At 29.4% G+C, this 13,540-nt stretch overlaps 1 protein-coding gene across 1 annotated transcript; it reads right to left on the reverse strand.

The window, feature by feature from the left end:
- Positions 1-1,644: 1,644 nt before the first annotated feature.
- On the reverse strand, positions 1,645-8,802 carry LOC105795297 (glucan endo-1,3-beta-glucosidase 7). Its single transcript, XM_012624863.2, has 6 exons — positions 8,654-8,802; positions 8,181-8,476; positions 7,476-7,844; positions 3,808-4,131; positions 3,445-3,733; positions 1,645-1,969 (listed from the first exon to the last, which is right to left on the reverse strand). The coding sequence occupies exons 1-6, from the start codon at positions 8,706-8,708 to the stop codon at positions 1,932-1,934; spliced, it is 1,371 nt and encodes a 456-aa protein (XP_012480317.1). The 5' UTR covers positions 8,709-8,802; the 3' UTR covers positions 1,645-1,931.
- Between the last annotated feature and the right edge of the window lie 4,738 nt (positions 8,803-13,540).

Here is a 13,540-nt window from a genome sequence, read left to right on the forward strand (position 1 = left end):
TTTATATAAATGAAAGGTTTTTATTTTATTTTATTTTATTTAGAATAGTTATTTTTTAAAAATACCATTTAATTTTTTTAACAATAAAAATATCATTTTTTTTGTGGTTCTCTTCCTTCCTTGTCATAGATTAATACTCATCGTATTTATAAGAAATGATTTTTTGATGGGACGTGGTAGGGGGATAATTATGTGTCATGCATGAAGACGCGTTATTCCTTTAAGGGATTCCTCGAAGAGGCATTCTTGCGGATGTACGAATAAAGAAATGACGAGTTGTAGCCATCTGGTGGACAAGAGGATGACGAGCTATTGGTATCAGGCAGATAAGGGGATGGCGAGCTGTGGACGCAGGAAAAGGCAAACTATTGTGGTTTCCCTAATCAAGTCGCCATGTTTGAGTTTTTCTAATCGGGTTGTCATTTGGACCAAGTCACAAGACATGTAATGGTAACATATTTAATAAATATAAAAATACTACTTCTGTATATATATTTATTATATTGATCCAAAGTCAATACTATAAAAGGAAAAAAAATGGAACCCAATAAAAAAATTATAGAATTTTATGAAATTTTTTAAATTATCCTTTTTTTGAATGAACCATATTGAGTCAATATGGTTAAAATCATGTCCATAAGTTAAAATAAGTTAAAATTTTGCACTTTAATGAAAAATATGAAATGCATTACTTTGATTTTTTATTTTTAAATTAAGGTAGTTAAAAATTAATTTTCAAAATTAAATTTATTTTAATATTAAATAAATCTCCCTACTACAAATGATTAAATTAATTTGAATTTTAAACATTAACGAGTTCATTTTAAGAATAATTTTTTTATAGTTCATAACGACTTTGGTTTTTTTTTTTAACAATTTTATACAGACTCGAATTATATTTATCCATGCGAATTAAGCTAAAACTCAACCGGTTTTCTGTCTGGCTTCAATTTTAGATCCATTGGTATTTGTATTTTTATCTTACATTAGTTATTCCCCTTTTTCAAGTCTTTGTTTTGTAAGAAATTGAAGCCCAAACTTAATTTTTTTCATCTGAAGAAATTAACCTCCAAACGGTAAAAGTACCATGAAGCTCTTTATATTAGGAGTTTGATTGTATTGTGTTCCTTCTACAAAAAAAAAGGGCAAATTAATCTCTATATATTAGATCAAAGAGCAAACTAATCCTCCTATAAAAATTTAATTTGTTTCTACCGTTAAAAACTTATCATTGTACATTAAAAATTAGAATGAAGTATACGTGACACACCATGCATAACAATTTAATTGTTCTGTAAGCCGCACCAATTTTTAATGATAGAAATGGATAAATTTCTTAATAGAAAGTGCTAGTTTACTCTCTAATCTAATGTACATGGACTAATTTTCTTATTTTTAAGTAAAAATAAGTAAAATACAATCCAATCCATAATACAAAAGCTAATGTTAGTTTTACCCATTGCAAAAATGAGTTTGAGTAGTATTCAATCCTCAAACATTCATAATCATATAATAAGCATTTGAACAAGTAAAGAACCAGCAGAAACTTGGACATGAAACCTATATTTTAGGCATAAGAACAGGCCAAAATTCATTGACTATATATAAAACAATACATTTAGAGAAGATAGGGTACATAGAACATGCAAGAAGCGAAATATGATTTTATTTTTTTAATAATTGGGAAGAAAATCTAAACTTTCATACCTTCATCATACTGATTTTGATATTATGTTCAAGAGATTATAAGCATGACCCATTTTTTTTAACCACAAAAGTTCATCAATATTCCAACCCTAACTTTATTACATCAAATAATTTACCCAAAAAAGAACACAGACCACAGCAAATCCATATCAAAGGAGAATAACTTTACAGTCAAAGCTACTTTGTATTTCTAAAATAAGACCCACACATTTTATCTTACTTTTCTAAGTGCTCCCGCCAGGGTAGATGCAATTATTATAAGCTGCAATCAAAGGAAAATTTTCTTTTAGAGAAAAAAAAATGGAAATTAAGATTTTGATATAAATGTCGAGATTTTGATATAAATGTCGAATATGGGTGTTATATATATATATATAGGGTAAACTATTGAAATAATTATTTTTGTTTATTTCAGGTTATATTTTAGTCATTTATGTCTGAAATGTTACGTTTTAGTTATTTACGTTACCATGTTATAACATTTTAGTTACTGAGCGTTAATTGTCGTTAACGGTGTAACTGTAAGCTGACGTGGCACGTTAGATCATCATTTCAAACAAAAATTTTAAGTTAAATTATACAATTGGTCCTTATATTTTTTTTGTTTTGAGCAATTTAATTTTTTCCTTTTACGTTAAAAGAGATGGAGAAGGGAAGAAAATAGAGAGAGAAGCAGAAGAGAATGAAAAAAAAAGAAAAAAAAGTTAAAAGTTAAATTGCTCAAAACGAAGAAATATGGAGACCGATTGTATAATTTAACCTAAAATTTTTGTTCGAAATGATGATTTAATGTGCCACGTCAGCTTACCATTACAACATTAATGGTAATTAACGGCTCAATGACTACAATGTTAAAACACGTTAATGTAAGTGACTAAAACGTAACATTTCAAACATAAGTAACTAAAATGTAATCTAAGAGAAATAAAAGTGACTATTTTTATAGTTCACCCATATATATATTATTAGAGAATGATATTTTCAGATTCATGTCTATGTATGCATCGAACACGTGCATCGATGCTTATTATTAAGGCTTAAATGTAAAAATTAGTCTTCAAATTATCAATTTTGTTTCATTTTATCTCAAAATATAGTTTTAATAAAAAGAATGTGACACATGATATGGTTTTATTGGATGTCATATATATATATATATTATAAAATGAGACCACATTAGTAACATAAATATTACTTTTAACTAAAAACTTTAAAATCATTTAGGGCCTAATTTTAAAGTTACTTAGATGTTTCAATATCACAAAGTTATTGACACTAATACCACAAAAGAGCATAATCTTTTACTAAATATCCATTTCTATGGGTCTATTACTTGGATTTGGACTAGAAGGATTGAATATATGGTTGGTAGGTTTTGACTTTGGTTTAATCGGTTAATTCAATTGGTTATTAATTTTAGAATTTTTAAACCAATTGACCGAAAAAGCCGTTTATATTAATTTTAAATTATTTAAAAGATATTTATATTTTATTATATAATAAATATATAACTATATAACACAACCCAATAACTCAAGTTCAATTAACCGACAAAACCCATTCAAATCGACCATGTCACAATCTCGATTTGGTTAGTTTTTTCAACTAAAGTTGATCATATTAGTTTTCTCATGTTAAAGTTGATTAAATAGATTAAAAAAAAAACCGACTGAACCGACCGATTAAACCAATTGTCCGTTATAGAACTGAGATAAAGTTTGAGTGAAGTATATTTACTAGGATTTTGGGATGTTAGTGTTGCCGTCTGCGAGAAATCACAGTTCCACGGATTCTTGGCGGAATTTTGGTAGTAAAGGTTCATGGCATAAGCAGCGTGAGATGCTACGGTGTTCGGTTCAAAACAGGCACCTCCCGGTTGGATCGGACTGCAATCGATGCCTTGGCCACATGCATAGTCTAGACTCGATTGCAATTGAGCATCAGAAATACCGGCCTTTGGTACACACCAACCAGTTGCAGTCGGTTTTGGTTGAGGAGTCACCGGAGTTTTCGGAGTCGGTGGAGTCTAGAACATAAAAAAGGAAAAATTGATTATTATAACTTTTTCTTCGGTTCAAATGAATAAATTAATTCACTTACCTGACTACTCTTTGAAATGCCAACATCATATGTCATGGAAAGGTCCGACTTGTAAAGTCCAAATGCCCGTTCAGAACCGGGACCGGGTTTCAAGTCCTCATCATAGAGTGCAAAGAGGTAAGTATCCACAGATTTCCCGGGCATCAACGGTGTCCCGACCATCGATTTCAAATGAGCAATCAAGTTCCCATTATAGGCTTTTGCATTCTCAATGCTAGGTCCGACCTCATTACTATCGCCGCTATATGGCCATCCCGTTTCGGCAACCATAATCTCGACATCCTTGAACCCCATAGCACTCAAAGCAGAATGCACTGAATCAACCTGCACAACCATTAGGACCAACTATCAACATTTAAATCTCGTAATAAAGTACTGCATTATAAACTTCTTTTTTTTACCTTGTTAAAAGTAATATGGAAACTCTTATATTAGAAACTAGATTACGTTTTGTCCACTCTATTAATAAAAAGACAAATTAGCCCTTGTACGTTAGAACAAAAATAATTTAATCTTTTCTATTAAAATTTTTATCAATTTGTACTGTTAAAAACTAGTGTGATTAACGGAATAATCAAGTAGCGATATATGACGAGCCATGTGGCATGATATACAAAAATTAATTTGTAACGGTAGAAATAAAATGAATTTTTAACAAAGTGACCAATTTATTTTTTGATCTAATATATAAAAGCTAATTTACCCGTATTTTAAATAAAAAGAACAAAATATAATTCAAGAAATAGGTTAGATTTACTTGAAAGCCATCTATATACTTGCAACAGTTAACAAAACAATTGAGGGGCTAATCTAGAATTATTGGAATGGCCAGCCTGTTACCAAGCACAGTAAGTCACCCATCAACCACGCTTATTAGTGCCTCCAATTATTTCATGAAAAAAGCCAAAGATGCATTTAATGTGATTAGGATTTAGTAGGGAGACATTAGCTCAGTTGAAAGATTTGTTTATCCAAAATTTTACTTTTTATTTAAAAATAATTAAATTTTATTATGTAAAAATAATATTTTATTTTTTATTTACTTGAAAAATTAATTTTAGAAATATTTATTTAAAAATTGAAACTTTATTGGATAATGTTTAAAAGTATAATATTAATTTTATTAAAATAAATCCAAAACTTCAAAATTAATATTAAAAAATAAAAATAGAACCGAGTCAACTGAGGCATAGAGTTGACTATTTCTCATACTAAAGCTATAGAATGACATGGTTTTGTGTGTATATGCACATTGTTTTCCTTTTCAGTTATTTTAATATCTACCATTTGAGAAATTATTTTATAAATTTTTCCTGCCTTCATTTCTAATATTTTAATAATTTGTTTTATGTCATTAACATATAATTTTAATAATTATTTATCATGAATCATGAAAACTCTAGACACAAAACGCCAAACTCAAACCTGAATCTTAAACCTAAATCTAAACCTTGAACTTTGATTTGGAGTTTAAAATTAGAGTTTAGAATTTATTATTTGGGGTTCAAAATTCTGAATTTAAGGTAGAAAAATATTAAAATTAAGAATCAATAACTAAAATATCATTAAATAATTTTAAAAATCATGAATAATATGGTAAAAAGGTAATTTATCTTTTAAAAGTGATTAATTCCATAGAATATAATGATATACACAAGACAGATTGCAGCAAGCTAATGAATTTTAATCAAACTTTGCAACAAATCCAGTTCTTGGATAAGATTTTAAATTGAGTTCAAAAAAACCATCAAAATCATGGAAGAAAAGACAGGATAAACAATGACAAATGTTAGTCTTAAAAAGTTCATTAATCAGCTAATTAAGGGTCAGTGTCACCAGTTATTTCTTAAATTTATATCTTAAAGATTTATGATTCAACTAGTTAAGCTTAAGAGTATAATTACGCTGAGTCTGAATATTACCAAGTTTAATCTTGACCTGAAATTTGGAGATCGATATTCGGTTCGAGCTCGACTGAATATCTATTTTTAAGTTCAAACTCAACTCAAGATATAATTAAACTACTCGAGTTCAGACTCAATTAAGCTCATTTATCAATTTTTGTACTCGAACTTTGAGTACGACCCGAAATTCGAAGCTCGATACTCGGCTCAAGCTCGATCAAATATCTATTTTTAAGTTTGAGCTCAACTCAAAAGATAATTGAACTACACGAGTTCAAACTAAACTTTAGCTCATTTACCAATTTTTGTACTCGAACTTCGAGCTCGACTCAATAATTAAACTTAGAGTTGATGATATAATATTAAGAGCAATAACGTAATTTAACATTATAAAAACATGAAAAACTCGATAAGACTCCCGAGCCGTTCGAATCAAGTATTACTAAGCTTAAATTCAGCTTGATCGATAATTGTCGGCTCGATAATTACCGAATCGAGTTTAAAGTTTTTCTGAGTCGAACTCAAATAGCTCATGAACACTATTGTCTCGATTCTCAATCCAATCGATCTGTCTAGTTCAAATTATATAATTATTAAAAAATACTAAAAAGTTATGAAATTCGGTTCAACCACCAATTTACAAGTCAACCGACGTATTGTTGCGGTCTCATCTAATTTCAAGTAAATGTATAAAGAAACCCCTAAAGTACTAAATGCACTAAGATAACCCTAATTTCTACATGTAACTAGATTTTCTTATATATAACACCTTGATTTAAAAAGGAAAAGAAGTTGGATTAGGCAAAGAAATAAAATATATATATATATATAAATTCTGGGCTAAGTCAAAAAAGTAAATCAAACAAATTAAAAATTAAATTAAAAATAAATAAATAAATAAAAAAGAATCCATGTGATCAAATCCCACAACACAGTCTACGTCAATGTCGTGGACTAGTGACTAATATTAACGTATGTCCTACGTTTTTATTTCCACACTGTTGTCTGTGTTGACTCAGATTCCACTTTTTAACTGGGCTCGGTCCGAACCAAACTCAGCTCAGCTCAACTCAACTCAACTCAGCCCATTACAAGAATATTTATTTTATAGTGAATAATTAGCTCACACGTGAATGAGAGCGACGAATTCCACCGACAATTAAATATTTACAGCAAAAAAATATTATTAATATAATATCTGAAACATTCCTTGAAAACGATTACTACTTCGGAATTTTTATAATCCCGATTTTTCTAGGAAATAGAAAAAATTATATATATAATTATATTTTGATATTTTAATCATATTCTCAAATTTGAAATTTAAACGTGGTAGCAAAAGCTGGTAAAATTATGGCTCACTCCCTCTAAAAGCTATAGAGTTGTAGGTTGACACCCTGTTAACCTGCCTTTTTTTTGGATAAGGTAACATAAACCTAACAACTTTTTTTTTAATTCGGTCCCTAACTTTTTTTATTCGTATTAGTCCCTGAACTTACAACTCTTTCAAAGATGTAAAATTTTGAGACTTTGTATGTTATCAACTAAATTAATTTGAAAAAAAAATAGAAATTAAGTTGGGAAAATTTATCAATTTTAACAACTAAACCTTGCTTGTTGTTCGAAAAGTTGTTTTCAAGAAAAATTATGTTAATATTTTAATTGGAATAGGTTTAAATGCAAGGATTAAATCTTAAAATTAAAGATAATAAAAGCATCAAAACCAAATTTAACCAAAAGAAAAAGTTAGGGAGGGACCAAAACCTGAGCATCAAACATGTTCATGTACTTGATTCCGTTCCCCGAGTCAACTCGTCCCGCGTTGGGTTGAAACAAGCAGAAGGCAAGCGTTTCGGGTCTGGAGTCACTTTGATAAGCGAAAAACGGGTACGGATTAATGGCAAAAGGGGACCCGTTGTCCTTGTGGAACTGAAGCAAACCTTTCAATGCGGGTTGATAACTCGGGCTAAACAACCCGGAAGATGGCGGGTCGGATTGACCCAACACCGCCATTGAATGAACCGTTGAGACCTTGATCTTTCCACCCAGTGAAGCACCGTTAATGGCGTTTTGCATATTTTGCATTGCGGGTAGCAGTTGGTTTATTAAATTCGGGTCATTTGTAGTCAATACCTGGGTAAAATAATAATAATTTTAACATTTATGAACTAATTTGAAATTCCCTGAATTTTTTTAAAATATTTAATTAAATTCCCTGAATTTTTTTTAAATTTTTCTTTAAATCCAAAATTTTTGAAATTTTTTAACTAAACTCCCAAATTTTTTTAAAAAATTAAATTAAACTCCAAAATTTAATACCTCGTTCCCAAACCAGTAACAATATTAACTGAATTTTTTTTTAGAAAAAGGTTTCACTTTTGCTGAAATTTAAGAATGTTTTTAGAAAGTTAAAAAAAAATTGAAAAAGGGAGTGTAAAGCGAAGAATGGGTAATTTTTTAGAAAGTGACCTCGTTGCCAACAGTGATGAGGATGATTTTGCTAGCAGGGTAAAAAGGCAACACGTTGGAGTTAATCCACTGAGCTGCTGAGTTTGGATCGGAAGCCAAAGAAGGAATATCTCCATTAGCTGCTCCGATTACGATCCCAATTTCGGTATTAGCCAAAGCTTTGATAATCGCCGGATCCGCTCCGTACAATCTAACTTTCTCAATCGACGTCGATTTTAGAAGCTTCGCGGTGGCTGATGGCGGCGGTAAGTTGTCCGCCACTTGGCCGTAGTTCACTCCAATAAACGGCTCAGCACCTATTTACAAACAAAAAAAAAACCGAAATTATTAATTGGAAATATGGAACTTGAAAGTGAAGTAACTGATAGTGATGCAGTTTCTTTTTTTTTTTTTTTGTGTGTGTGTGTAGAGATTTCATTTTATTGAGAAAGGGAAAGGGAAAACGGTATCGTTTTGGAGAGTAAGAAACTTACTTGAGAAGTGAAAGCAGATAAGGAAGGAGAGGAGGAAGAAGAAGAAAGTAGCCATTAAAGAGACAAAGGAAATACAGAGAGAGAATGAGAGTGTGTGTTTGCTTATTTGTTAAGCTGAGTGTCTGTTGCTTGCAAGGGATGAGTTTATATAAGAGCTCATTGTTTTAATAGCCAACGCATTAATTTTCGGTTAATAATAATTAAATAAAAAATTTTGAACAATTATTAATTTTTTATTATAAATTTTAAATTTTTATCGATTTTGAACGAATCAAATAATAATAATTAAACATATAATTTATTGATATTTTATAAAATTATATATATCAAATATGAACTTTAAATATCAAATTAATAAATTTTATCTTGAAAAATATTTAAGACACAATAAATTAGGTTAAGAATACGTATTAATCCTAGAATAAGGTAAGTGTTGACATGCATGAGGATTTACTTACGACGTCACATCTAAGAACCATATCATATAAATAGAGAATTAATACTCTTTAGAAATTGACACACTAAAACACTTAACAGTTATAAAGTTTCGAATAAGATTTCATTACCAATTACTATTAGGCTAAGTGCAAACAAATTTGATGCACTTTTCGAGTTTTATCGATAGAGAAAGCAGTTTTATGATAAAATTTTCCTCATTTAGAAGTTTAATGTTATTTGATTTTAGATTTAATCGAAGTTTAATGCGATTATCGATTATTAAAAATTTCTGAATAAAAAAATATGATTCATTATTAACGTACAGATTTATACACTAATCATGGATCAAACATAACCTTTTTATCTCTGTAATGTGATAAATACTAACGAGTAGATGATTGAAGCGAAATCCACCTCGTCTCTCATAAATGAAAAGACACAAATTCATATTCTGATAAGTGTACTTATTAATTTCAATACTTTTGAAACGATATAAAATGGTCTCATATTCCATATGATAAAATCAAAGTTTTCATAAAAAAAATAGATGACCAAATCGATCACGCCACCACTTTGACGGTCCAATTATTCTATATGATTAAATCAAATAAATCATGAAAAATTTATAAAAATATAAACAAAAACAGTTCAATCAATTTCTTAACTTGATTCATACCAATTTGCAAATAACCCGATTTGATCTCTCTCCAAACTGATAATCGAATCAATTCCGAACCCAACCGATTTAATCCGATTAAAAACCATATGGAAGGGTCAAAGAGGGAGGATATGAGAAATTGTGAAGGAAAGTGGGATTTGGAAATAGTGTATGGTACTATCCCATATGGATGATGTAAGGGTTAAAAAGGTTGTGGAAAACTCAAAAAAGTAGTGTGAATTAATTTTTTTTAAATCTTTTTGAGTGAGAAATTTAACATTTCAACTACCTCGTGCTGGGATGTGGGACCAAATTGTTAATTTTTCATAAATTATATTATTTTCCCAAAATTTTCCACAATTAAATGATGTAGCATATTACTGTATTTCGTAGGGACCCCCTCGGGTGTTTTTTCTTTCTTTCTCTTCTCTTTTTCTACTATATTAAATTTACAATTGAGTGTAGGGGCATAAGAGGTGGACCATTTATAGTTAGGGTTAAATTTAGTTTGGATTTTTTTCGATAGCGTCGTGGCAATTATAGTGAGAATTTATTAGGGGTTAGATTGTATTTTACTTTTTCAATTTAAAATTGGGCAAATTAATCTCCATAGGTTAGATTAAAGAGAAAATTGATCATTCTGTTAATAATTTTATTCAAATTTACTGTTAAAAATTGGTCTTAGATGTTAGCATAAGGTACATGCGGTACGCCATGTGTAACTGATTGGTTATTTCGTCAGCTGCATCAGTTTTTAACAGTAAAAATGGATGAAATTTTTAACAGAAATGACCAGTTTATTCTTTGACCTAATGTATAAGGACTAGTTTACCCATGTTTTGAGTAAAGGGGACAAAATGCAATTTGATTCTTAACACGGAAACATTTATGATACTTTTATCATAACAACTTTTAAAATGAAATTTATTAAAACTATAATTTTTTTAATTATTAGATCAATTTAAAATTTTCTCAATTACGAATTTCCTTTTCATTTTACCATCAAATAAAAGGGTAATAAAATCCCCTGTATATTCTATTCCAAACCTTCCCTAATTTTAATTATTTAGCCAAACTTGCAACGACAATGTAATATCTTCTTTCATTTTCTGGTATTGTACAATAAAAGAATTAGTGCTCTCTCACACACATAGTCAGGACGTACCTACACCACTCACCCACACATTATGTCTAAAGGGAGTTGTTCAAATAAATACTTAATACTTGCTCCTCGGAATACTCAAATCCGGATGAAGTTTATAATTGAACATCTCTTAACCACTAGACCGATCGTGAAATTTCAATATCTTCTTCCATTGATGAAATAGCAATCCCCCAACTTTTCTTTTTTCTATTAAAGGACGAAGTTGGTGTCACTTTCTGTGACCTGGCTTTTGTTTTATTGGAACCAAACGTATGTATAAAGGCATAGAAGAAGATGGGGTAAGTTAAATCCAGTGTGCTAGATTTGAGCCACCAACCCAAGGATTGGGTTGCCATTCCAGGCACCTTAGCTCAAGCTTTAACCCCACGTTTAAAATGAAAAAAAAGTTATCTCTTCTTATTTATCTAAATTCTTAATAACCTCGTGTGTTGACTTGATGGTTAGAATGTTTATCGCTTCAAGTGAAATTTAAGTTCGAATCGCACTAATCACGTTGATGTTTGGGCTTTACCCTCCTTTATAATTCAAAAAAAAAAACATGTCCTTAATAATAACAATAAAAAGGTTAAATTGCGAAAGAAAGAGCTCTTGGTATGGCGAAACGTCAATTCCCGGCCCATTCACTTTTATTTCAAATTTCAAATAAGGTCATTGATATTGCAATAATTAACGAGACGTGGATTAGAGATATTTAATTGTGTGTGTTTTTTTTTCGATTTAAGAGTTAGAGGTAATAGGTAGAAGCAAGAATTGTATAAAAAATTCCAAATAGGGTTACTATATATTTTTAGTCTTTGAACTTGGTAATTAGGTCTATTTTGATATTTATATATTTTTTATTTTGTTTCTGTACATAAACTTGGCAATTAAGTCTAATTTGATTTTTAAACTTGATTTGATGATGTGACACCCAAAGTATCACTTAGTAACGAGGTTCATTTTAGCCATTGAAACTTGAATTCCATCAAGATTTAATGATCTGGCACACAAAGTGTTATGTCATCAAACATTTACATTTACCGAGTTCAAGGACAAAAAATTCGATACCCTTTTCAAGTTTGCTGATAGAGAAAGCAACTATAGGAGAGCTTCTCCCCATTTAGAGGTCTAATACGGCTTGACTTTGGATACAGTTGAGATCAGATTTGACTATCAAATATTGATTTTTTTTAAAACAATAAAAAAGCATATGATTCTTTATAAATACTAGACTATAGTGCACTCACAATGTGCGCGAAAAAAAATATAAATAAAATATTTATAACAATTTTATATCAAAACTAAATGAATCTTTAGTTGAATTGATATTAAGTTAAATGGTTAAAACTTGTGTGTTTCGAGTTCAAATCTCATCTTAATATTATTTTATTAAAAACATAAAAAATATTTTAGTAATTTTTCAACTAAATTGGCGCTCGATTAATGCATTACGCCAACTCAACCAAGAATTTAATATCAATCATGTATCAAATTAAACTTTTCTCTATATTTATAATGTAATAAATCGATCAACAAGTAGTCAGCTGAAATGATATCCACTTCGCCTATAAATATAAAACACGAGTTTGAGTCAACGTATTTATTTAAAAAGAAACACTTTCTAGACAATAAACAGTAGTGTCAAAGCTAATATGATAAAATATTACAAACATTTGGAAGGTTGAAAGAGAGTGAGGATTGAATAAATGGTAGAGGAAAGTGGGTCTTGGTAAACTCATAAAAGTAGTGTGAGTTATTTTTAAACTGTTTATTTTGGTCCACATATTTTTTTATTGATATTGATATCGATCTGTTTTGATGCATTATTTCGGATTTATTGTAATTTTTAAAAATATTTTTATATATGTATATAAAAATATTTGTAAATATCAAGTCTCAAATATAAAGTAGTTTTCAGTCGGATAAAATATTCTTTAATAAAATTTACAAATACAATTCATCGTTAAATAAACTCAAAATAAACAAGTAAAAATTTTATTTCATAAATTAAACAAGAAGATAATCCCATATTATGCAGATAATAATTTATAAATAATAAAAAATATTTTAGCAGGGCAGTGCTAGAGGGGCTAGTAGGGGCCCCAAACCCCTTAAAGTGAATAATTTTACTTTTGACCTTTTAAATTTTACAAGATTTTAATTCAATAAATGATAAAATTACGCATTGGCCTTCCAAAAATTATCAAGATATAAGTTATTAAAATTGTGAAATTTCATTTTAGCTATCATAAAAATATAAAACCTAATTTTGGTCCCCTCAAATAATTTTTTTTTTGGTTTCACCCCTATATTTTAAAATCATTTTTTATTCCAGTTGGTACACCATATTTCGGTCGATATGGATGAAATTAATCGGTATGCATCAACATAGTTGATATCGACCTAAATTTGCATTGGAATGAAATTTAAAATTATTATTGAAATAAATTTGACTACCGCATAATAAATTTTTTAGCCCTCCAACTTTATAAAAGAACTCATTTTAGCCCTTCATCTACTATTGAATTTACATTCTTTTGTCAAGTCACCTCAGAATAGGTGAAAAAGTTAACAAACGTTAATTTTGCTGATGTGGACATACACATGGACTGCCACATAAACAATTAATTGTTTTATAATATTTTTC

The sequence above is a fragment of the Gossypium raimondii genome, chromosome 3 (genome assembly GCF_025698545.1).
Source record: "Gossypium raimondii isolate GPD5lz chromosome 3, ASM2569854v1, whole genome shotgun sequence".
Lineage (NCBI taxonomy): Eukaryota > Viridiplantae > Streptophyta > Magnoliopsida > Malvales > Malvaceae > Gossypium > Gossypium raimondii.

Excerpts from the sequence above, each read along its gene's own strand:
- LOC105795297 (XM_012624863.2), bottom strand. The coding sequence starts at position 8,708 with ATGGCTACTTTCTTCTTCTTCCTCCTCTCCTTCCTTATCTGCTTTCAC. Across the intron at positions 8,477-8,653 it reads TATCTGCTTTCACTTCTCAA|GTGCTGAGCCGTTTATTGGA; the intron begins GTAAGTTTCTTA and ends GTTTGTAAATAG. Across the intron at positions 3,734-3,807 it reads GCATTTCAAAGAGTAGTCAG|ACTCCACCGACTCCGAAAAC; the intron begins GTAAGTGAATTA and ends TTTATGTTCTAG.